The sequence below is a fragment of the Tachysurus fulvidraco genome, chromosome 17, assembly GCF_022655615.1.
Source record: "Tachysurus fulvidraco isolate hzauxx_2018 chromosome 17, HZAU_PFXX_2.0, whole genome shotgun sequence".
Classification (NCBI taxonomy): domain Eukaryota; kingdom Metazoa; phylum Chordata; class Actinopteri; order Siluriformes; family Bagridae; genus Tachysurus; species Tachysurus fulvidraco.
In genome coordinates this window covers 3,616,216-3,642,559 of record NC_062534.1, presented here as the reverse complement: position 1 = coordinate 3,642,559, position 26,344 = coordinate 3,616,216, and the positions used below count along the sequence as shown (strand labels likewise).

General features: G+C 41.2%; 2 protein-coding genes across 2 annotated transcripts; one reads left to right on the top strand and one right to left on the bottom strand.

Annotated features, from left to right (window-relative positions):
- Window positions 1–3,800: 3,800 nt before the first annotated feature.
- Window positions 3,801–6,459, bottom strand: c1qtnf2 (C1q and TNF related 2). Its single transcript, XM_027151958.2, has 3 exons — window positions 6,181–6,459; window positions 5,713–5,975; window positions 3,801–5,099 (listed from the first exon to the last, which is right to left on the bottom strand). Exons 1-3 carry the CDS (start codon window positions 6,213–6,215, stop codon window positions 4,465–4,467), a joined length of 933 nt encoding a protein of 310 aa, XP_027007759.2. The 5' UTR covers window positions 6,216–6,459; the 3' UTR covers window positions 3,801–4,464.
- Window positions 6,460–9,742: 3,283 nt separating this feature from the next.
- On the top strand, window positions 9,743–15,824 carry slu7 (SLU7 homolog, splicing factor). The gene is made up of 15 exons (XM_027151930.2): window positions 9,743–9,892; window positions 10,435–10,666; window positions 10,849–11,002; window positions 11,087–11,167; window positions 11,630–11,794; window positions 11,882–11,947; window positions 12,490–12,621; window positions 13,659–13,756; window positions 13,871–13,938; window positions 14,144–14,283; window positions 14,389–14,550; window positions 14,633–14,737; window positions 14,862–14,933; window positions 15,147–15,260; window positions 15,483–15,824. Exons 2-15 carry the CDS (start codon window positions 10,512–10,514, stop codon window positions 15,660–15,662), a joined length of 1,692 nt encoding a protein of 563 aa, XP_027007731.1. The 5' UTR covers window positions 9,743–9,892; window positions 10,435–10,511; the 3' UTR covers window positions 15,663–15,824.
- Window positions 15,825–26,344: the final 10,520 nt, after the last annotated feature.

Genomic DNA, 26,344 nt, shown 5'->3' with positions numbered 1-26,344 from the left:
ATCTATCTGTCTATCTATCTATCTGTCTATCTATCTGTTTGTCCGTCTCTGTCTGTCTATCTGTCTCTGTCTGTCTATCTATCTGTGGCTATCTGTCTGTCTATCTGTCTGTCTATCTGTCTCTGTCTGTCTGTCTATCTGTCTCTGTCTGTCTGTCTATCTGTCTGTCTGTATCTGTCTTTCTATCTGTATGTCTCACTGTCTATCTGTCTCTATCTGTCTGTCTATCTGTCTCTGTCTGTCTGTCTATCTGTCTCTGTCTGTCTGTCTATCTGTCTGTCTGTATCTGTCTTTCTATCTGTATGTCTCACTGTCTATCTGTCTCTATCTGTCTGTCTATCTGTCTCTGTCTGTCTATCTATCTGTCGCTATCTGTCTGTCTGTCTGTCTCTCTCTCTCTCTCTCTGTTTGTCTGTCTCTATCTGTCTGTCTATCTGTCTCTGTCTTTCTATCTGTATGACTGTCTCTCTATCTGTCTCTCTCTCTCTCATTTCCTGACCACAACCCTGCTGCCGCTGAGGCATGAAGGAACTTTTTGTACGTCACTCTGGATAACAGCATCTGCAAAATACCACAAATGTAAACGTCAACATCAGTTAGTTAATAAAACTGACCCTAAATCTGGAATAAAGCCATGATGTACTCATCCCTCTGTGGTTAGTAATAAAGTCATGAGAATGTGTCATTGTATTGTGCGTTAGGAAATGTCATGGGGAACATAGAGCTTTCTAGGAAAGTTGCACTTCTCTGTGAAACAACTTGAAAGGCACTGATATGGCATTAATGTCAGGAAATGGAAACAGTGCATGTCAGCACAAGCTGTATCTTTATCCTCTATCGTTCCTTACTAACATACCACAAGTCAGTTACCTCTACATTATCACACTGTTCAGAGCACTAATACAAACCCAACGCAAGAAACTGCGCACGATACCACAAGTTTTCTCCTTGACACTTGGACTACATCTGACAATATTCACATGTACACAAAGTATTGAACAGCCTTTAAAATAGTATTTTACTAATAAGGGCACTTAACAAGGGTACTGGAACACAGCCATGGGTCCACTGACTCCTATATGGGATTTGGTTGTGTTGTTGTAGGTGACAGGATTTAAAACAACAATAAAAAATACAACACAACATTATTGGAATCAGTTCAGAGGTGTGATCCATAACTTTACCTGAAATCCCTATTATGTATGTTTAATTTGTTTAAACACAGGCCAAATCATCTGTGTGTGTGTGTGTGTGTGTGTGTATGTGTGTATGTATGCATATGAAATGAAATAGAAATAAATTACAAATCCTCAAATTAACTCCGTCCAGGGTGTATCCTGCCTCGATGCACGATGACACCTGAGATAGACACAGGCTCCCCGTGACCCAAGAAGTTCAGATAAGCGGTAGAAAATGAATGAATGAATGAATGAATGAATGAATGAATGAATCCTCAAATTTAAAAAAACCCTATAAATCTAATAAAGAAAAACATTAAAGGAATTTGCTGTTTTGTTTGTTCTTCTGTAATGATTTGCAGATTTCTGTGTTTTGATTTTAACTTTTTCCTTTTTTTGTTCATGTTGGATGTGGTTAGACATTATACATATATAATATATAATAAGAAGCACAGCTCATCTTGGATAGGGGAGCGAGAGAGAGAGAGAGAGAGAGAGAGAGAGAGAGAGAGAGAGAGAGAGAGAGAGAGACAGACAGACAGACAGACAGACAGAGATAGAGAGAGACAGAGAGAGACAGAGAGAGATAGACACAGAGCGAGAGACACACACAGAGAGAGAGAGACAGAGAGAGAGACAGACAGACAGACAGACAGACAGAGAGAGATACAGAGAAAGAGAGAGAGAGACAGAGAGAGAGAGAAAATGGTGTAAACAGCTGCAACAAACATTATACATATATAATAAGAAGCACAGCTCATCTTGGCTAGGGGAGAGAGAGAGAGAGACAGACAGACAGACAGACAGACAGAGATAAAGAGAGAGAGACAGAGAGAGAGAGAAAATGGTGTAAACAGCTGCAACAAACATTATACATATATAATAAGAAGCACAGCTCATCTTGGCTAGGGGAGAGAGAGAGAGAGAGAGAGAGAGAGAGAGAGAGAGAGAGAGAGAGAGAGAGAGAGAAACACACACAGAGAGAGAGAGACAGAGAGAGAGAGAGAGAGAGAGAGAGAGAGAGAGAGAGAGAGAGAGAGAGAGAGAAAATGCTGTAAACAGCTGCAACAAACCCCATTTACAGATCTTTTCAGTTCCAAGGTTGAATTCTTGCTCAATCATTTACAGTTCCAGAGGAAGACAAATATTCTGCCAGCTGTGAATAAAAAAGTGCTGTGTGTTCTTACAGCACTCTTTAAAGGCTTTTGAACTACAGCAACCTTTCACAATGTTGTAGAACTCTTCCTTAAGGCCATCACTACGGATGTCAGTGTCACAGGGTGACTTTAATAATGTCATCACTTTAAACAAGATGACAGCTGGCTTCTGTGACATGCAGCTTACCTAGTGAATAACCCATAGATAGGATGCTGAGAGTCACCTTGTTTTACAGCACAAGCGCTAATATTACTCCCAGGGTTGGGGCAGGGTGGCTCGAGTGGTTAAGGCTCTGGGTCCAAGATCGGGGTTCAAGTCCCAGCACTGCCAAGCTGCCACTGTTGGGCCCCGAACAAGGCCCCCCTCTCCGGGGACGTTGTATCACGGCCGATTGTGTGCTACTTCTAAAGTTAGGATATGTGAAGAAAGGTTTAATCAACATTTCCACAATTAAGACCTGAACCTACGTCATAAAACAATCACACACTGAAAGAGAAAGCCAGAATTTCAAGCCTGTGATGGGTGACAAGGTGTCTGCAAGCATTTATCTGGTTCTGTACATCATAGACACACTGTATGAACTCACACTTCCTTTGTTTGTAGAAATGATCAGATTTATTGATTATTTGCTATAAAACATGATCTTGGTGACCACAGAGTATTTTTAAACTTCCACGTCCAACGAAGCGATGCTGTCTTGCCTGCTAATCCTCTGGTGAATATCAACAGAGTGAGCATGTGTGTCTTGGTCCCAGTGGACATCTACTAGGGCTTGTAGTTCCTGTTTCTGGCCACTAGGTGTAATAATAACCCAGTGGTGCTAAATCAGGCAACAGAAATTAATTTAAAACAAGTTGTAAATGAGGAGTCTATAAAGATAAACATCTGTTGCTGATATACATCAATCAGCTGTAAGATTAAAACCTCCTCCCTAATATTGTACAGCTCTGATTCATCGAGGCTTGGACTCCACAAGACCTGTCACTGGTTTACCGGCTGTTCTTTACTGGTTAGACCTCTTTTGGTTGGCAGCAGAGGTGGGAGTAAATCACACATGTGCAAGTCGCAAGTAAGTCTCAAGTCATAAATGTCAAGTCAACGTCAAGTCGAGTCTTTTTTAAATATTTGTCAAGCAAGTCTCAAGTCTCAAATTTGCGACTTAAGTCTGACTCGAGTCAAGTCGAGTCCCCCATCTCTGAATCATTTAACTCAAGTCCGAGTCAAGTCTCAAGTCATGAATGTCAAGTCAAGTCTTTTTTAATATTTGTCAAGCAAGTCTCAAGTGTCAAATTTGCGACTTAAGTCTGACTCGAGTCAAGTCGAGTCCCCCATCTCTGAATCATTTAACTCAAGTCCAAGTCAAGTTTCAAGTCACGAATGTCAAGTCGAGTCTTTTTTTAATATTTGTCAAGCAAGTCTCAAGTCTCAAATTTGCGACTTAAGTCTGACTCGACTCAAGTTGAGTCCCCCATCTCTGAATCATTTAACTCAAGTCTCAGTCAAGTCTCAAGTCATGAATGTCAAGTCAAAGTCAAGTCGAGTCTTTTTTTAATATCTATCAGGCAAGTCTCAAATTTGCGACTTAAGTCAGACTCGAGTCAAGTTTTGCCGATCTGGATCCGATCCGATAGCCATCACAATTTTTCTCTTGTCAAAGTTGCCCAGATCTTTACAGTTTCCCATTTCTCTGCTTCCAGCACATAAGTGGTTTTAATGTTGTAGCTGATTGGTGTAATTAGTTGGGTTCTGCCCCCACTTGACCCTATGGGAGGTTTTTAACATGTAAGGGAAACTGATGGTGTTTGGGTTTATCATCATGTAATATAAACGTCTGAAGAGCTTTAGACCCCAACAGGGATGAATATCATTTGTGTTGTGTTTGACAAGAAGTGAAGAACTGCACAGAATTTGGTGTGGAAACATATTCGTAATTACAAAAGGACACAATGGGTTTCATCTTAGAATAACAGAATCACTCCTTAGTAAAAGAATAAACGTTTTACGTTGCACATCCCTGAAAACGGTGGGTGATTAGTGGCTCTAATGCTAGAAAGAAAAAAGCGTGTATTAAAAAAGTCAGAGCTTAAAAATGACCAGGTGCAGATGTATTTCTTTTCGTTTCTGTTCATCAGGAAGACCCAGAGCTAGCAGACGTGATGTTCCTCTGAGGAATCTGGTCTGCATAGATAAGGAATCCCGTGAACAGGCTGTCGGTCCAGAACGGATCGAAGAACAAGCCATTCTGCTCGGCGTAGAAGATCTGAAGCCACACTTGGTCTCTTTCCTGGAGCCGGAGTACAGTGGAGCCTGAAGCTATGTCATGGTTCCCAGTGTTTGCGTCGAACGTCTTGATCTTGTACTGGCCGTTGTGGACGAGCCCGATCGCCAGGTGCTTGTTAGCCAGCGTGATGTCGTAGCTGAAGTAGTACACACCCGGGACAGCACAGGTGAACTTGCCGCTGCTGGTGTTGTAATGTCCACCTTCGTTCATCAAGATGCGATCGAAGCGGATGGGTGTGCGCTCTTTTGGATAACTCTTGCTAATTGCGACGGAGAAGGCTGAGCGTGCCGGAGTCCCGCACTCACATCCACCAGGGAGGCCAGCTTTACCCAGATCTCCCATTTCACCCTTCAGCCCGCTGGGGCCACGCACACCGGGTGCCCCCTGTACCCCCTTCAGACCTCTCGGACCCGCCCTCCCTACAACTCCTTGGCGACCCTTCAGTCCTGGTTTGCCAGGATTCCCTGTGCGACCTGGTTCCCCTAAAATAAAAAGTAGGTAGGTAAGGAGTTTGAAGTTATTTTTTATTGTCACCCCTCCACCAACACCATGCTCCTTTTGGGGAAATCAAAAAGCCAATCAGGAAGTAGACCTAAAAACCCCGCCTCTTTGTTGATAAGCTTGTCTAGCCTTTACCCATCCTTTACTTATACGCAAATAACACGCAGCCTTTGTTTTCCAGCTTCAAATCATCTTCAAATGAATTGAGTGTTTTCTCGAGAGACGAATTCTCTAACCTGATTGGTCAAAGGGAGTTTGCAAAGGGAATTCATTAGTTCACCTCTTTACATCACCATGTTTTTGATTATTTTTCAATTTTTTTAATATATATATATATATATATATATATATATATATATATATATATATATATATATATATATAATATATATTTCATTCATTGTGTTCAGCATGTTGCTCTTTGCATTCTGGACACAGATGTTTAGACACAAAGAAAGACAAAAGATATTCTGAAGTAAAAATAAATCTCATTAGGTGATAATCATTATATCATCACTACTGTATTATTAATTAATTATTAATTATTATTTATTATTATTATTATTAATTGAAATGGGCCATGAGGCGAGTCACCTTTCTCGCCATTATCCCCCTTGTCCCCGTCCTTCCCGTCCTGTCCGTCAGATCCTGGTGAACCCATCCGTCCTGCCCCCCCGCTGGGCCCCGCAGGCCCCGGACTGCCTGGTGCTCCTGGAGGCCCGGGTAAACTGCATACAAGCTGAGACGAGTGAATGGTGAAGTTGTGTTCTTTCTTCACAGAAGATTTCACAGTGAGGACGAGGGAGAAAGAGAGCAGGCAAGTTGCCAGCCAGAGCGGATGCACCACGCAGCCGTGACTGCAAAACATCACACAAGCTTACAGTTGCGTTTCAAACTCCTGGCTTCAAGCACGTCAGGTGTCAATCAGGTGTTATATAATTTCGATAACCGATAATATAATATGTATCATGGTCCGTACACTTTTTTGTCTTGTGCGTCACACCGGTGCAGACATGGTTTTGCACTAAACAGCCAATGACATGTATTTGCAGAAGAACTCACCGCAGGTCTCGCTCACGTGCGACGTCAGGCCCCATCTGCCCTCTGCAAGTTTGTGCGAATGTGAATAACGCTCAAAAACAAAGCTCTGTAGCTGATATCCTGCGTCTCCTCCGCACGAGTATCCGCCCTGTTTTGACATACTCGCTCCAGATGCTTTGGACATGATGTAACACACTGCATACAGAGGAGGGGTCTTTCAGAAGAACGTCAGCTGGAGATCAGACGGGTGGCCATGCTTAGGGTGAGAGATTATACACAGAACTAAACGCTTGAAAATATTAACACAACAGCTCTGATGTGTTCTTCATTCTGACTGATTGTTTATGGGGTCGGATGTAGGTGTGTTTCTGGGTTTCTTGGCAATGAGCTGCATGACAAAAGGAAAATGGAAAGACAGGAAGTATGACAGGAAGTAACATATCTTGTGTCCATGACATTAAAATCAAATTACAAATGGTTTAAAGTATGATGTGGAGTTCTTTAATAAAAAAAAAAAAGAAAAAAAAAAGAAGAAATGGCAGGAAACTTCAAGCTCGTAACCATGGTAACAATGCTTAGCATCACTGTACCCCGTCGTTGATGATTTTCCCGTTCGGTACAGGGTTTTATTCCTCACATCAGCTGTAGTACCCGTCACGTCTAATACTCTGAAAGAACGCCGGATCGGAATAGGTTTTATTTCCTCTCAGAATAAAACATTACTCAGATTTGTTTGATTCAGATCTTCATATTGGTGCAAAAACAATCAAAGGATAGAAGACAGACGATCGATACGTCATGCTAACATGGTGCGTTTTGCTACGGACGCTATATTTACATCTCTCATCAACACGATCTAATCCTAGTCCGATACGTGAAATGACCGGAATGGTTTATAAACTGAACATTACATTTTATTTTGGTTAAACAAAAAATGTGTAACATGGAAGAAAGGGAAGGAAAATGTCCAGGAATGTTCACTGATTAAGGAAGGAGGCCATGTGGTCTTCGGGTCCGGAAGGCCTCCATCCACAGTGGGGAATGTGGGGATTGATGCCCCTAAAGGAAGAAAGAAAAACAAATAACAGCAACATAAAGAAGTAAAAGCTTTGAAAACTAGATGATGATAACCAGCAGTGTGTCCGTGTGTGTGTGTGTCTGTGAGTGTGTGTTTGTGAGTATGTGTTTGTGTGTGGGTCTGTGAGTGTGTGTGTCTGTGAGTGTGTGTCTGTGAGTGTGTGTGTGTGTCTGTGAGTGTGTGTGTGTGTGTGTGTGTGTGTGTGTGTGTGTGTGTGTGTGTGTGTGTGTGTGTGATTGTAAGAGCTTGTTATTCCGCCGCTCATATACACACTTTCCCTCCTCATCGACCTCAGCAGGAGCATTTCCCAGCTTTCTCTGTTCCTCAGCTCCTTCTTCTTCCTCCAATCTTCTCGGGTCACTTATTTGGGTTCTTCTACAGGGAGTCAGGGACTATAACAGGGTCTGACTGCGCGTACACGCTGCGCGTACCTGTTTGTACCTGTTTCTCCGTTGACGCACTCCGTTGACTACAACGCACGCGCGTTTGCTCTTGGAACAAATTGATAAATAATTTTCTTTCCTATCGACATGTCCTGCATTTTAACGTAATTTTTATTTTTGAAAGTACAAATTATACTTATAGTTTTAGGGAGGCTGAGATCACAGACAGGGGGCTGGAGCCACCCTAAAAAAGGACCCAGCGTGAAGCCCCCCACCCCCAACGCAAAACGTCAGCAAAATAGCCTTGTTCGTTTGTGCTCCGTTTGTACTGCAAAAATTTTTGTTTGTGCTGCTTCCGTTTTTTTAGTTATTAAAAGAATTATTATAGTAAAATCTAGGTCACTCAGCCCCTCCCCCCCCACTCCAAATTTAACCAAAATAGTCTCATCCGTAAAAAAGGTCTAGAACCGCCCCTGCTCTTGAGCATTGTAATTACCATCTGTTTATCAGCATCTATATCAATATGTTCAATATCTATCCGTTTGACATATATAACACTTGGAATTGGACACTAGATGGCAACATGGGTTGTCTTCTGGTGTGTGGATGATGTGCTAAGGCTTAGTTGAAGTTGAAGTTGTACTACTACTGCATGTTTCTGCTATAGTAGTGAACTTAATGTACAGAGATTTGTATTTATACCAATACCAATACCAGTGAAATTTCACTATTCTTATGACCAGAGTTGTAGCACAAAAAAAAATTAATGCAAATAATCAATTCAACAGTAAATAAAAATAACATTTATTGATTTGTTCTTTGTCTTGTGATTTTTTAAAGTTTTTTATTTTTATTTTTTATTAATGACTGCATTCATTGGACACACTGTTTGTAGAGAATGCATCATTACAACATGCATAAACTTTTGGTGTCCACTTTTTCCATTTTAAATAATACCATAACTTTTGGCTTACTATGTAGTCATATAATATATAATATAAAACGCCTTGTTTTAAATTCTCACTGAGGGCTAAACCCCCTAAAGATGAAATCCTAGAACCGCCCCTGCTCAAGAGCTATAATACTGTGTTTATAGCATACATGTAGAATGTAGTAATCCTGCATCAGTGTGGAAAGGCCTGCAAGACATCACAAACTACAGAGAGATCAGATTGAATCTGTCCTGTGCACATCCATCACCATCTGGTTTGGAACAGCAACTTAACAGGACAGGAGCAGACTGCAACGCAGAGTAAAAACAGCAGAAAAAATAATTGGTGCCCCCATCACTACTGGAGGTAGTGAAGGAAACATTACTACTGACCCTTCACACCCTGGACACAACCTCTTTCAGCTTCTCCTTTATTCTCAGGCGCTACAGAACATTACTTACTAAAACTGCCAGACACAGGAACAGTTTCTTCCCCCAGACAATCACCCTGTTTAACAACTCACCATAATTATATCCCCTGGTTCATATCTATAAGTACTGCATTATCAGAACTGTCAGTCATCACATCATCCGTATATGTTACACACACTACTGCTGCTGTATATTGTACAAAACCTTAATATTGCACAATATTGTTATTTGCACTACTATGCACTTCTCACCCTTTATGTACATAACTGGTCAGTTATATATTCTGTATTCATATTTAGTACTCATACTGTCTGTATTGTATCACATTGTCTGTATTGTCTTGTATAGTCTGTATTGTCTTGTCTTGTATAGTATAATGTTATTTATGTCTGTATTGTCTTGTACAGTCTGTGTTGTCATGTATAGTATAATATGGTGTTATTTATGTACTTCTGATGAGAGTCACAAACAGCTGGAACCAAATTCACATATATATATATATATATATATATATATATATATATATATATATATATATATATATATATATATATATATATATTATTCACTTGCTATAGTTTTTAATTTCTTAGCATTAAGTATTAAGTATTAGTATTATTATTAAGGTATTAAATGGTCTTACTACAACTTCATTATTATTATTATTATTATTATTATTATTATTATTATTATTATTATTATTGTTGTTGTTGTTGTTGTTGTTGTTGTTTTAACGCTTTTCACAAAGCTGTCTCTACTTTTATTTTGTAACGCGTACATCCGGTTCCGGTTTCTGTTGCGACACGCTAGTAAACAACTAGCTAGCTGGAAGTTAGCTGCAGTATAAAATCGTGTACATGTAAAAAAACAACAACAGCCTTTTAATTTCTCTAATCATCGCGTTTACAGGTAAGTATTTGTCTAAGGAACAATTCCGAACACTGACGTTTATTCTTCACTATAAATAAAAGACTCGCTCTTGTAATGTTGCCACTGTTAGCTAGTTAGCTAAAGTTAGCTAACAGAAGCTACATTACAAAATAAAGATTTTATATATGGAATAAAATCTATTACTAATGAGGAATGTAATCAGTGCTAGAGTTTTTCCTTTAACACCTCGTCACGGTGTTTGTTTATTCCACGGTAGTAGTTTGTCAGTGTTTTAAGTTTTTAAATGTAATAATCAGATCTTTTTATCCGTTTCGTCTTACATTTAATGTTGTACGGCTGCAGTTCCTGTTATCGCTCACGTCCAAGTGGCTTTAAAGACAGGCGTAATGAAGACATCCGTGCAAAGAAAAACATTGATTGTTACAAAGCAATGTTACAGGAGACTCTTTCTGTAAATGGTGTTTAAACGTCTCGTCACAGAAAACATTAACGATTACTTGTTCTCTCTCTCTCTCTCTCTCTCTCTCTCTCTCTCTCTCTCTCTCTCTCTCTCTTTACAGGTTTTGGAGTCCGTCATCTTTCGGGCAGTTGGAATTCTTGATCCCTGTTTTGTGGCTTCTCCAGGCCCTGGAACATCATGCCACAAGAAGCTGAGACTAGCGCGGTTCAGGAAGGGGTCATAGACCTCGAAGAACCCAAAAAAATGACCCGAGAAGACTGGAGGAAGAAGAAGGAGCTGGAGGAACAGAGAAAGCTGGGAAATGCTCCTGCTGAGGTCGATGAGGAGGGAAAGTGCGTATATGAGCGGCGGAATAACAAGCTCTTACGATCACACACACTCACAGAAGCACAGACACACACACACACTCACAGACACACACACACAATGTGGACAGACTGCTGGTTATCATCATCTAGTTTTCAAAGCTTTTACTTCTTCTTCATGCCACTGTGTTATTTCTTTTTTCCTTTAGGGACATCAATCCCCACATTCCCCAGTATATTTCCTCTGTGCCGTGGTACATCGACCCTTCAAAAAGACCCACACTCAAGCACCAGAGACCTCAGGAGGAGAAACAGCTGGAGTTTTCATCTATAGGAGAGTGGTATAAGAGAGGCGTACAGGAGGTCAGCAGCTTACTGACACCACCTTTAAATCCATTATTTTATCTAAGGAAGATTTAATACTAAAAATGAAATGTTTCATTACAGCAATCCGTCAGCACAAAGTACAGGAAAGGGGCGTGTGAGAACTGTGGGGCCTTGACACACAAGAAGAAGGACTGTCTTGAGGTAACTTGGGTGATACTTTTATATACATTAACCTTACATAAATTAAAGACAAATCAAATGAATCATTCTCTTTAGATAAAATTGTTAAAAAAGTGATTGAAATAACTTCAGTCTTTACCCACAATGTTCGTTTCATACTCTCAGCTGTCTGTGCACTTAACCTTTTGTGGAGTTTTATGGGCGTTACCATATGCAAATGAGCTTTATCAGGAACACACGCTCAACACACACAAATACAAAGAAAAGCAGCTTTTGTAAATTCAGTGTATAATATTAGTGCTAAGATTGATGAATACGATCCAGTGTTGTGATGCGGTATGACTCATTATTAGGTTAATTATGTTATTATTATTACACACACACACACACACACACACACACACACTGCCCCAGTCCATGGAAATGCATCTTTTTAAAAATCTCTTCTCCTCTTCTTGCTCTCTCTCTCTCTCTCTCTCTCAGCGGCCCAGAAAGGTCGGAGCGAAGTTCTCAGGTATGGGCTTTGCCCCGGATGAGCACCAACAGATACAGCTCAGTATGGATTATGATGGGAAGCGAGACCGCTGGAACGGCTACGACCCAGAGGAACACATGCGCATTGTGGAGGAGTACGCCAAAGTCGACCTGGTAATGTTCAGTGTATGATAGCTCAAAAAATATATATATATTCAGTATTTATTAAATAGTCATTAAGATGTATTTTCTGTGTCACAGGCAAAGCGCACTCTAAAAGCCCAGAGGTTACAGGAGGAGCTGGCTACCGGGAAACTGGACCACGGAGTACGTACTTATACTCAAGAAACCTTTTTGTTCGTAATAGAGATTTATTGTAGACATTTATTCAGTGCTAAAGGGAGTTCCTTTATCCTAATTTCTATTTAAATGTGATCTGTTGTTTGCTTCGAGAGTACTTCTGCCTACACAACCCCGTCCTCTAAATACATGCAGATTAAATGATGTAAACAAAAAAAACTCAATTCACTTTGATATTAATTCCAGTAGCAGAAACTCCATCATAATCACCGCTACCTCTTTCTTTTTTACCGCTCGCTTAATATCAACCCTGCTATAAGGGATCATGAGCAGACACAGATGTCGTTTCCCTCCTAAACGTTTGATTTATTAATAACAGAATTTCTTCTTGTTCAATTTTTCTTGCACCGTAGACCGAAATGTCGTATTTATATAGAGACAAAAGAACGTCGGGTGTCAGAAGGAAAGCTTAGAGCTCTGAGGATTATTAATAGCTGAGTGTGTGCGCACGTGTGTGTGTGTATATTTTTCCTCTAGAATAAAACTATTGCTTCCCTTTTTCTCCCCAGGAGCGAGAGCACAACAGCGAAGACGAGGACGAGGACAAATACGCAGACGATATCGACATGCCCGGGCAGAACTTCGACTCAAAGAGACGCATCACAGTGAGGAACCTGAGGATCAGAGAGGACACTGCTAAGGTAAGGTCTTGTCAATATGCGGCAGAGAGAGTGTTCAGTGCGCATGTGTGACATTAGCATAAAGGGGCGTGTCTTGTCAATATTACAGAGAGAGTGTTCAGTGCGCATGTGTGACATTAGCATAAAGGGGCGTGTCTTGTCAATATTACAGAGAGAGTGTTCAGTGCGCATGTGACATTAGCATAAAGGGGCGTGTCTTGTCAATATTACAGAGAGAGTGTTCAGTGCGCATGTGACATTAGCATAAAGGGGCGTGTCTTGTCAATATTACAGAGAGAGTGTTCAGTGCGCATGTGACATTAGCATAAAGGGGCGTGTCTTGTCAATATTACAGAGAGAGTGTTCAGTGCGCATGTGACATTAGCATAAAGGGGCGTGTCTTGTCTATGTGGCAGAGAGAGTGTTCAGTGCTCATGTGACATTAGCATAAAGGGGCATGTCTTGTCAATATGCGGCAGAGAGAGTGTTCAGTGCTCATGTGACATTAGCATAAAGGGGCATGTCTTGTCAATATGCGGCAGAGAGAGTGTTCAGTGTGCATGTGTGACATTAGCATAAAGGGGCGTGTCTTGTCAATAGTACAGAGAGAGTGTTCAGTGCGCATGTGTGACATTAGCATAAAGCGACTGAAACACTGACATAGCGGATGCCTGCCGTTATCTCTGCCTCGAGTTCTAAGTGTTGAACGTCGTCTTCCGTGTGAAACGGAGCTAAACCTTTCACGGTACAACACACAGTACAAAAACACATTTGTATTACCATAGTGTTACTCATTGTGTTCATTTAGTGATAAAAATATCCCCTCGGCCAGCTGCCCCAACGGGTTCTGCCTTAATACTTGCCTGGGTAATGTATGTATGTGTGGGTGGAGCTAAAACAGGGGGTGACACCCATTTGGGTTAGGGGCGTGTTTGTTTTGTGATTTTAAACATCAACAATGGCTTTCAAACATCGTGCACCGCGCCTTTAAATAGTGCAGAGTTTTATAAGTATGTATAATATTTCATTTCTTTTTATTTATTTAATAAATATAACAGTACCTGAGAAACCTGGACCCGAACTCTGCTTACTACGACCCGAAGACGCGAGCCATGAGGGAAAACCCGTACTCCAACACCGGCAAGAATCCAGAAGAGTACGTTTTTTTGCCTTAATTAATGTCGCTCGTCTCAGTGAAGGCGATCGATCTGTATAGAGATTTATGATCTATGATTTAGATCTGATGATAACGTTCCTGTTGTTTCTGTAGGGTGGGATACGCCGGAGACAACTTCGCACGTTACACCGGAGATACGATCAGCATGGCACAGACGCAGCGTAAGTAATTAACCTACACTGATGCGGCCGATCACGAAAAAGATCTAAACATGAATTTCAGGGCCTGAGACAGATCCTGGAAATAAATCAATCACATTAAAGAGTTTGTTTCTCTTTGCGATAATGACGTAATAGTAAAAAAGTGTGACATCATTATGATCATTTCTGCTCCCTTTTAACGTACGTGCTTCATGTGTTCGCTCAGTCTTTGCGTGGGAGGCGTACGAGAAGGGAACAGAGGTCCACCTGCAGGCAGACCCGACCAAGCTGGAGCTGCTCCATCAGTCCTTCAGAGTCAAAAAGAAAGACTTCAAAGATCAACAGAAAGAGAGCATCCTGGATAAGGTACAGCCAGACACTACGCACCGTTCCTTCGTTCTTCCTTTTGTTCCTACGGTGTCAGAGTAGGAGTTCTGAATCTTTTTTTTTTTTCCTGTATCCTGTCTGCAGTACGGAGGTGAGGAACATCTCGACGCTCCTCCACAAGAGCTGCTGCTCGCTCAGACCGAGGATTACGTGGAGTACTCTCGACACGGAGCGGTTATCAAAGGCCAGGAGAAAGCCATCGCACGCTCTAAATACGAAGAGGACGTCCTTATCAATAACCACAGCGTGAGTACGGCTGACGGCCATCAGGATATAACGTGCACCGTATGCGATGTGGAAGATTTGACTAGATTCTTGTATTTTGCAGTGTATCTGGGGCTCGTATTGGAAAGACGGCAGCTGGGGTTTTAAGTGCTGCCACTCGCTGGTCAAACAGAGCTACTGCACCGGAGACGCCGGCAAGAAAAACGCAGTAAGTTATCACTTTTACACCTAAGGCGAAGCTAAAGAGGAAGAGAACCGTCTCCTTTCTGTCTCCTTTACACTCACGTGGACCGGCGATGCCACCGAAGAGTTAACCGTGTTTTACATTGCAGAACACGTCATGCGTCCCGTTCGAAGAAGGGGTCGAAGAGGAACACGAGGAGGCGCCAAAGACTCTTTTAGAGGTACTGACTCGCTCATTAAGGATAAATATTAACTTAACTTTGTAAACAAATAAAATTGAACTGAACTCTAATACCACATACGTATCTCACGAGCATTTTCATTCAACGAGGGAAATCCGGCGAATAGAAAGCACGCTTGTGTAAATCAAGCTCGGAGCTTTGACCTATTGTTTAAAAGTCTCACGTCCCGGATGTCGTTTGACGTCTTTCTAGATGCACCAAGAAAAAATGAAGGACAAGAAGAAAAAGAAGAAGAAGCACAAGAAGAAAAACGAAGACAGCAGCGACGAGGAAGACGAAGCCAAAAAGAAAGAGAAGCTGAAAAAGGTGAAGATTTTACTAGTTTAATTTGTACGTGCTGTACTTGTCTGGGTTATTTTGGGTTATGCTTGTCTGGTGTATGTGTGGGGTTGAGCTATCAATACAGGGGCGGGACCTATTTGGGCTAGGGGCGTGTTTGTTTTGGTTATTTCAAATGTCAACATTGGCTTTCAAACAACGGAGACCCCACCTTTAAGTTAAGTGCTGAACGTTGTTCTCGTTTGTCAGGCGCTGAGCGCAGAGGAGCAGCGACTGAAGCAGGTGGCTGAGATGATGCAGCTGGATGAAAGGAAGAGACCGTACAACAGCCTGAAGGAGGTCCGCGAACCCACAGAGGAGGAGATGGAGGCCTTCCGAATGAAGCGTCCCAGACCCGACGACCCCATGGCGTCCTTCCTTAATCAGTGATCCGGAACGTTCCTGGACATTTTCCTTCCCTTTCTTCCCTCGTTTACACGTTTATGTTAGCAAAACACACCATGTTAGCATGACGTATCGATCGTCTGTCTTCTATCCTTTGATTGTTTTTTGCACCAATATAAAGATCTGAATAAACACTTCTGAGTAATATTTTATTCTGAGAGGAAATAAAACCTGTTCCGATCCGGCGTTCGTTCAGAGTATTAGACGGTGTGAGGAATAAAACACTGTACCGAACGTGAAAATCATCAACGACGGTGTACAGCGATACGAAGCATTGTTACCATGGTTACGAGCTTGAAGTCGATTATTTTCCAATTTCTTTTTTTAAAAAAAAATTTATTAAAGAACTCCACATCATACTTTGTGATGAATAAATGGCTTAGTGGTTAGCGATTCCCGCCTCCACCTTGTGTGTGTGTGTGGAGTTTGCATGTTCTCCCCATGTCGGGGGTTTCCTCCTGGTACTCGGTTTCCTCCCCCGGTCCAAAGATATGCATGGTAGGTTGATTGGCATCTCTAGAAAATTGTCCGTAGTGTGTGAGTGAATGAGTGTTTCCTGCCTTGATGCCCGATGACGCCTGAGATAGGCACAGGCTCCCCGTGACCCGAGAGCAGCCCGGGTAAAGCGGTAGTGAATGAATGAATGAATGGAAGCGTATGTCATACGATCTGAAAAGATTTTTCAAAATTGTTTGCATAAACAAAACCAGATACAAAACAAATAATATAACACTGGCTATCGTTTCTCAATTTTTAATCTAAGCTTAATCTAATTAATCTAAAAGTGTAGAACTCGCTCACATTTATCAGAGATAAAGATTAGATATAGCTTGGACTGTCAACTCACTTTACTTAACTCAGTTATTTAAGTATGTAAGACTAACCAAATCCACTGAAATTAACTAGCAAAATAGCAAAAATATTTGGTTTACTAGGGATATTAGCTAAATTAGATAGCTAGCTAGTTAGCTAATAGCCTCCAGGATCTGTGGATACCAAGCTGGGGGTTTTATTTCATGATATCATAAACTGAACACATAACACTCCTACATTTTTGCATTACATTTCTACTCTAAAGAGGCGAGTCTCTGATTTAAGTAAGGAAAGTTTGACTTTAGCTATGTTAACTATTTTAGTTCAAAGACTTGTATATAATCTGAATCAGACATCATTGAGGCGTTAACCATTTAAAATCACATGTTTGGGTGCAGTTTGTTCATCAGATTTATTTTTAGAGCTATTGTTCATCTATGGGTTTGAATTTGAATCATGACCATAAGCATTCTTTCCCGATAAGACGATAGCATTCTTTACATTGCATTGCATCGATCATGAGGTAAAAAGGCATGAGGGGAAAACCTGAGAATCTAACACACAGCCATTTGGTTCACATTCAGAAGCACATGAAGCTTGGTCAATTCGGTTTAAGATTTATTTCCCCACATAAACTGTTATATACAGTAGGAAACTTGCTGTGAAATGAAAACTCTGACTATTCCTATGAGACTGTTGACTATAAATAAACTACATACAGAACTAAGTTGAATTAAAAAGAGTGAATAGAGATAATTAAATAATAAAAGTGAAGTGTACAGAATGAAATGGAGTCAATTAATCTGTCTGGAGTTCTAAAGGATGTGTAAAATGGACAAGCTCGTATCGAGGAGTCTGTTGACCTGAGGGAAGAAGATCTACCTGAGACTTTTTCCATCAGGGTACAGAAGCAAGTTCGGAGCTCAAAAGACTCAAGGAGAAAAGTCATTACTACCCTATAATAAGTTGTCGTATGAACTATTCAAACAACAACAACAACAACAACAACAACAACAACAAAGACTGCTTATGGAAATGAAGTATAAATCCAGTTATTATCCTCCTGACGTTTTCAGTAGCTTCCCTGAAATGTAGAATGTTAATGCATGGAGAATGATGCGATTGAGATTTAGCTCTGCGTATATCTGTGCTAATTTAAATATTTTAAATAGCATCGGAGGGGGCAGGGGCACAGTAGCTTAGTGGTTAGCACGTTTGCCTCACACCTCCAGGGTCGGGGTTTGATTCCCGCCTCCGCCTTGTGTGTGTGGAGTTTGTATGTTCTCCCCGTGCCTCGGGGGTTTCCTCCGGGTACTCCGGTTTCCTCCCCCGGTCCAAAGATATGCATGGTAGGTTGATTGGCATCTCTGGAAAATTGTCCGTAGTGGGTGAGTGAATGAGAGTGTGTGTGCCCTGTGATGGGTTGGCACTCCGTCCAGGGTGTATCCTGCCTCGATGCCCGATGACGCCTGAGATAGACACAGGCTCCCCTTGACCCAAGAAGTTCGGATAAGCGGTAGAAAATGAGTGAATGTGTAAATAGCATCATTTACGTGGCATCCAGAGATCGAACTTATCCTGAGATTAGAACAACTTCTGCCAATTAAATCAGTTTAATTATCACTTTATTTACATGATACTCAGGCCTATTTTTGTTTGTTGTAAAGCTAGCAAACATTTACCCTGGATTAGCATGTTCTCTGTAGCCTACAGTGTATGAGGCTACCATTACATTATAATTTTTTGAGTTTCTATTTGCATTTTGGTTGAAAATAAGTTAAGAGGAATGGGATATGGACCGGGATGCGACAAAAATCATATCTGTTACAAAAGTACGAGAATCGAGGATCACAATGTAAATACAGCCTCTGTGTCAATTTCTAGTAGGTGCTTTCCTGCTCGGATGGAGCTATAATTAGTGAGGCCCTGCGTGTCAGATTGCAGCTTGCTGTATCTGGATTGTTGTAGCACCTGCTGCTAGCTGTAACACTCGTTTAAGCTTAGCAAAGGCTACAGAGATACAGTACAGCTGAAACTGTATTATAAAAAAGTCTGGTGCATTCAGTTGGGGTTTTTTGTGCATGTTTTAAAATAAAAAAACAAAACCCACAAGTAGCATCAGTTCATGTTGGGGCAAAATTGAAGCAGACTGAAGTTTAGGTGGATATTCCTTTACAGATTTATGGTGTACGTCGAAGGGGCTGGACTTATCACAGTGCTAAGTGACCTGACCGGATGAAGGATCGAGGTAGCACAGTGTAACCCAGCTACCCTGTTGGAGCCTCATCTTCAGCTCTGTGGTACAGTACACGTCTTCTCTCTGTTCTGTTGCTTTGACCAGTGGGTGTGCTATTCCATTCAAAATGACCTGATACAATATAGCACCGAACGGCAAGTACATATCGAACAAATCAAGATCTGTGATTTTAAATTAGATGGTAAATACAATTTCATGTTAGAAAGGATACAGATTGCTGAGAAGCTTTCCCCAATTATATACATACATCTTGTTAACTAATAATCGAATAACATTCAAGTGGGTTATTTGGAAGAGCTCACAATTCTCTGTGTGTTATGAAAGTTTTTGAATTGTTAAAAAGTGTTGGAAGTCTAATACGGTCTCTTTTTTAATAATATAGAGATATCGTAACTGTAGGCTTATAGCATAGTAGTAGCACCTTTTATACAGAAACATCCACAATAGATTTGAACAAAGTAATCTCAGAAATGCTTCTTGGTTTCACGCTTTTCAGTACATTTGCATTTGATCTTTTCAGCTGGTTTTTGGATGCCGAAGATGGAGCGATGCTGCGTTACTGAAACACAAAGGCAGTCTAGCAGCAGTTAAGAAACAGTACCCTGTGGTTGGAACAAAACCATGGAAAGCTGGGTTCTCGATGGAGACAGCTACTCATTTCTCCGCGGTGCTCCACGTAACATCAACCTGCAGCACCTGGATGGACCCAATCATGTGGAGATCTTCGACATCACTAGTATCCCAAGCCATCGTAGTGCCATATCTGAAACGACTTGCCTTTGTGACATTTTTGGGGATGACTGCGAGTCTCCAATTCTCTCCAGCAGCCCGGCCTCTGCCTCTTTTCTGAAAAAGGATGTGGAAGAACGAATAACTGTAGAAGATATCAATGATTCCTCAGATTCTTTCCATACAGCTAATGGTTCGGAGAATCTGAGCGACGGTAGTGACACGTTTGAGGACTCAAACGACAGAAAAGATTTATTTTTACCTGAGACTGTGGAATCGAACACACCAGCAAGAGATTTAACCTTTCCAAATGACAAAAATTAAGTTACCTCTGCAAAAGGCTCGCCAGGATACCAGCAAGAATCTCATTTGTCTCAGGACACCAGCTCAGGACACTCAGGACAAGTTGAAAATTCATCTGACCAGCAGCTAGTAACGTCAACGTCTGAATTTAGAGACACTAATATTAGAGTAACTGCTTCCACACAGGAGATAATCTCTACTGAACTCTTATCTGAAAACAAGGGTATTGAAGCCCAGAGTCATGCTACCTCGTCTGAGCTTATGGAAACAGATACAACAGAAGAGATAATCAGTCCTAATCTGAAGCATATTATGAAGCAGAGGGATGCTTCTTCATCTGAGCCAAAGGAAAATGAATTAACACAGAAGATAATCACACCTGACTCCACAGCTGAAGACAGACGTATAACAGAGCAGAGGCACACCACCACATCTGAGGTAAGACAAGCTGTTTCAACACAAGAGAATAAACGTTCCAAACGGAGAGAAAACACATTTTCAGAAAACCCAGATTCAGCCGAGTCCTTTAATAACCTGGTAGCAGAAGCTTCTCCTAATGAGAATAATGAGAATAATCTTGGCTGCTCTGTTGACGAAGAAGAAAAAATCTCCTTGCCGGATATTTTGCGTACTGGAAACATTTTGCTTGTTCGAGAAAACTTTACTCCTCTCCAGAAGACGGCTTCCGATCCTTCCGTAAAAGATGAAACACAAGATCTGGGAGAAATGATGGCTCCACTGGAACATGAGGTTGTACCAAATAAATCAGTGTATACAGGTACATTTGTATGTGATAATAAAGCAGGACTGGCCGGTTCGGGAGACCCTAACAATGTATCTCCTCCTACTTACATGGAGGATAATAGAGAAATGCATGAAGCATCTACGCCTCAACATTTAACAATTTCTTCTGAAACAACAGAACCAGTAATCTTACATGAAAGTACAACTTTATCATCCTTTTCAGACACAGCAGAAGGATTATCATGTGTGATGAGGGGGTTATGCTCACCCTGTGGTACTTCAGAGCCATCAGTAATAATACATTCACCTGTGGGTTTCACTCTTTGCCCTTCACCAGAATCCAAGAACAAGGTTTGGTCATCTGGACCAGAAGATTTATCATTTACACCTGAGAGTCTAGAAAGCGATTATAGATTCACACCTACAGACAAAGGTTCTGTTTCCTCATTCGATTCCAAACGATGCTCTACACCTGAGCCAAGAGGTCTTACTTCTACACCAGAAACCAGACAAAATGTTTGTATATGTGAATTGAATCCAGCTGCTCCTACAGCTGAACTGAGACCTGCAAGCTGTTCTCCTAAAATTAAAATAATGACCTGTAGCTCTCCGACACAACACTCACAGTCACTTCAAATTGGGAAGAAAGCACCACAAAATGAGTGTTCGTCACAAAGCGACGTCTTAGCACAAACCCACGATTTAGAGGGAATAACACATGAAAATTTTTTTATGTCAACTTCTCTTCCTACAAAGGAAGATACAGATACGGTTTCATCGACACAGGAAGACATATCTTGTCCATCAACAACTTTGCCAAGAGATACTGTGTTGTATGATCTAAATGGAACAAGATATATTGAAAGTCCTACATCGAATATACTCCCCACAAATGAGATTACAAACATGGCTTCTAATATCTTCTCTACATTTTTATCAACTGATAATATACAGAGAGGTACAGAGTCTCCTGATGTAAATGAAATAAGATCTGTGGAAAGTTCTTTTTCAACCATAACTCCTGAAAATGAGACAACAAACACTGCCATGTCCCTTGACTCCCACATCTCAACAGAAGGAAGCATGTCTACACCACCATCGACTTTATGTATACCAGGAGACATGGCATCTCTTGATGTAGTAGGAACGAGAGATACTGAAAGTTCTATGTCAACTACAATTCCCACAAAGGATATTGAATATGTGTCCGGTTCACCCATTTTTCAGCCTTTATCGGCAGACGGAGACATATCTAGACCACCATCAAATTTAAGTGCACAAAGAGACACAACATCGCCTGATGTAGATGGAATCAGATGTGTGGAAAGTCCTGCATCGGCTTCTTTTCTGATAAATGAGACTACAATTATGGACATCTCAATCGAGTCCAACCACTCACCAACAGTGTCAAATGAAAGCTTACCAAAAGATACGATGTCTCCTTATGTAGAGGGATGTACTCAAAGATATACTCAAAGCTCTATGTCAGATATGGTTCCCGTAAAGGATGTTAAAAATATGATCATCACACCAATTACATACCTTTCATCAACAGATGGAGGTGTATCTAGAACACCATCAACTTCAAGTGTACCAAGAGATACTATGTCCCCTTATGTAGTGGGAACAAGATGTGTGGAAAGTTCACTGCCAACCACATCTCCCACAAATGAAACTACAAATATTGCCATTTCGCTCATCTCCAACCTTTCTTTACCAGAGGGAAGCATTTCTAGACCATCCTCAACTTTAAGCATAACCAGAAATACACCATCTCCTGATACAGGTGGAAGAAAATCTGATGAAAACCCTGCATCAACCACAGTCGTCATAAATGAGATGACATACATGGCCAATTCACCCATCGACCCTTCATTAACAGGAAGCACATCTAGACCACCATCAAATTTAAGTATCCAAACAGATGCCATGTGCCTTGATGTAAAGGAATCAAAGTACACAAAGCTATCAAATGAGATTCCCACAAATGAGACTACAAATGTGGACATTTCTCCCATTTCCAACATTTCATCAGCAGAGGGAAGCATATCAAGACCACCATCAACTTCAAATATATCAAAAAATATAATGTCTGCTGATTTAGATGGATTAATATGTGTAGAAAGTTCTATATCAACCACACTCCCAAAATATGAGCCTCCAAATAAGAGCATCTCACCAGTCTTAAATATTTTATCAAAAGATGGAGGCATAGCTATACCATCATCACCTTTACGTATACCAAGAGATACCGTGTTCTCTGATGGAGAAGGAATAAGGTATGCGAACAATTCTATGTCGACCATCCCTCCGACAAACATCGCCATCTCACCTGTCTACAGCTTTTCGTCAACAGACGGATGCATATCTAGACAACAACTGGATTTAAGTATACCAAGAGATACTACATCGCCTGATGAAGAACAAAGATACACTGAAAGATTTAATGAGATTTCCACAAATGAGAATAAAGGTATGGCTTCACCCATGTCCAACCTTACAACACCCTCGAATATACTAACAGATTTCCTTACCTCAGCGTCTTCGCCTAATCACCTTTCAACTACAGTCAGTGAGAAGGTGGACCTTCCTTTAAAGGTACAAGTTGAGGCAGGTCAAATAGATGATACGGGCTACAAAATGTCCCTTAAACACTGCGGTCTAGATCAGGATGATTGCACAGACATTGCTCCAGTACCTTGCACCCTAATTGATAAAATAAGCCATTCATTACCTGAGCCACCTACTCCCAAATTATCTGTAAAACAAATAAAAGAAAATTGGGAAAGGATGAATGAGACCATTTTAAATTCTCTGAATCCATGGCAATCATCCAAAAAGATTTTAACAGTGTCTAGTGCAAAGGAAGCAAAGGAAGGTCACAGTGCAAGAGAAATGTTGGAAAGCAAATCAGCAGGTAGTGAAAAAACATTTGGGCAGATGGCTATGAGACCTGGGGAAAGCCCCAGTGTTTTACATAGCGACAATCCTAGAGTGATTGAAGGACAGTCATGCAGGCACAAGGGGTGGAGTGGGGAAAGGGGGATACAGGAGGAGCATACATTTGGAAAAGGGGTGGGGAATATAGCAGAGGGTAGTTACAGAGGGGAACAGGTTGAGCTGTCATTCAGTACCAGGAATAGAAAAGGGCCTGCAAACCACAGCCCTGCTCCCTCAAGCCGAGACCCAAAGTCTGGAATTCCACCTCGCTATTTTGAGTCTCCCCAGGCAACTCGGCGGCAACAGAGTCTTCTCAGAGCACAGAACCTACAAACAGAGAACAAGACTGGTGCCAGGAGGGTCCGATTGACTTCTAAAATCAATTACAGTGGTGCTGGTCGTCTTTCTTCAGAATGTACTAGTGAGACTTCCAGTATGGGAAGTGAATTTGACGACGCAGACAGTGAAGTAAAGTGGTTCACAGACCAGGCCTTCAGGAGCCTATCAAGCCCTCAGGTGGACTACTTGGATGTCTACAACTCAAGCCGTGGGTCATCTACAAACGTTTCACAGCCTTCTACAGTGGACAGTCCGGGTTTTACTACATGGAATTCCTATGCAGATTTGCACAAATCGTCACAAGAAAACGATGACTTCTCATGTCATACTTCTTTTTTACCCCACTCTACACTAGACCCAGCAAAGCATTTTGAGATGGGAAGTTTTGAATGTGTGGATGTAGCAGTGGAGAACAAGGAGGAAACCAAAAAAGGAAAAAGGACCGTCCCAAAAAGACAGATCCAATTTAAGAGGCGCAATTTCGATGAACTAAAATCTACTGAGAATGATGATAAAGCTATGGAATCACTCTCCACACAGATCAATTCAAGGGACATCTTTGTTCGTCAACATAGCACCCCGGCATCGATGCAGGATGATCTGGTTCAAGATGAACAGGACACTCAAACTGGTAAGAAGATGCTCCAGAAGTCTGCATCTTTAGATGATAGTTCACCTAAGAGTAAAATGGCTTCCAGTGTTATCAAGAGTGTTCTTTCAAAAAAAATGGATACTTCTACCAAAGAATCTTTAAGAATTGAACCATGTGAGACTAAGAAGAAACACATTGAAAATCTATCTGCAGGAGAATCAAATATGGCAGATAGGCAGAGTTCCAGCTTACACTCTGAATGCAGTTTGTCCTCTGATGAGTTTGCAGGCAAAGAGCAAAGAAGCCCTAATACTCAGAAAAGGGGATACAGGCCCAGGGTTCCCCCCAAACCAGCCTTCAAAGCTAACTTCTTACCTCCTAACAGCAACTCCGCAGGCATGGCATTTCAGGGTAAACCCTTAGTCAAGGATCAAATAAAACCCATAAGGATCGATGCCTCTGAAAGCAAAATATCTAAGAAACTATTTACTGAGAACAGTGACATGGAGGTAAGTAAGCAGAGAGAGAAAAGCAGCGGCGACTCAGGACGTTCCATTAACCAGACCACACACTGCACCGCAATTTGTGTTGCAAGCACACAGCGAAGAATGACAAACAGTGACAGCCAACAACATATGATACCGGAAACCCATAAACAACAGGATGGCAGCAGCAGTATGTTCTTGTCAAAAACCCCTGAAATCACTCTCAAGCCTTGTACCATCAAGGATAAAAATATATCTTCCTTAAAGGCATCTCTTTGTTCTGAACTGGAAATATCAAAAGACGTCATACGTGAACCTATGTTAGGGTTAGAGGAAACACCCGAAGAGCAAACAAGATGCAAAACAGGAGTTGGGGCAGACACTAAAGAAGATAATGAAAAGAACAATACAAAATCTGTTATACATAAAGTAAAGGATGTCAGGAAATTGGTAAAAAACACCTACAATCTGTCCTTCAAAGCCTCAAATTCACCATCTACTAACCATTTAGAGGATGTTATACCTGTAAAACAAAAAGAAATGCAACCAGAAAATCCTCATCCTTTGCAAATTGAATGCAAAGCTATCAGCTGGAAAGAGAAGCAGTCATCTTGTAATAAATCAACCAACCAACAAGATGCAACACAAACTGCTGACAACTTAGATATACCACAAATAGATACACTGATGAGAGGAGATGTGGGAAAGACAAAAGTACCAGCCAAGACTTCTGTGTCGAATGTTCAGCATTCTGACGTGGATTTGTTTGTTGGCAAAAGCATATTAAAATCTGGTAATTGTGAACAGAGTACAAAAATAGAAATTCCTTCTAGACCACCAAGCAAGGAAATATCAACATTAGTATTTATGCAGGATGGCACCGCCAAGTCTATTCAGAAGCCATCAAGCCCTACTTCCCCCAGTGTACAAACTGCAAACAGTAGCCATTCTGTGTCGATGCTACGGAAAGAAAAAGGGATGCAAGCTGACATCGGGGTTTGTGATGTCCTGAGTGAAGGAGCTGGTGCTAAACCTAAGCATATCAACAGGTTAGACATCCCCTTGCAAATCTATGCATCGGAGGAGACCTCAAGTGAAATTCAGAAAGTAAAAAAAGAAGATGCTGAATTGCCTCCTGAACAGAAGACATCAATAAACAGTGGTGAGGATACCTTGCAAGTTAGGAGATCTCCAAAACCTCAGGAAGTGAAAGTATATCCCAATGAAAAAGCAGGAGATAAACAGAGTCAAGGAGATTCATTACAGCCTCCAAAAGAACAAGAGGTTACAGTTGCTGCATCAAGCAGGACAGAGGTAAGAGCATTTTCTAGCAACACAAAAACTCATGCAATGCCAGTAACAACATCTAAAGAGATCGAGTTGCCCATTCAAGTGAGGTCAATATCCGGTGAAAGACCAAAACCATCTGTACTGCCTAAACCAAGCTATAAACAGCCCTTTGCAG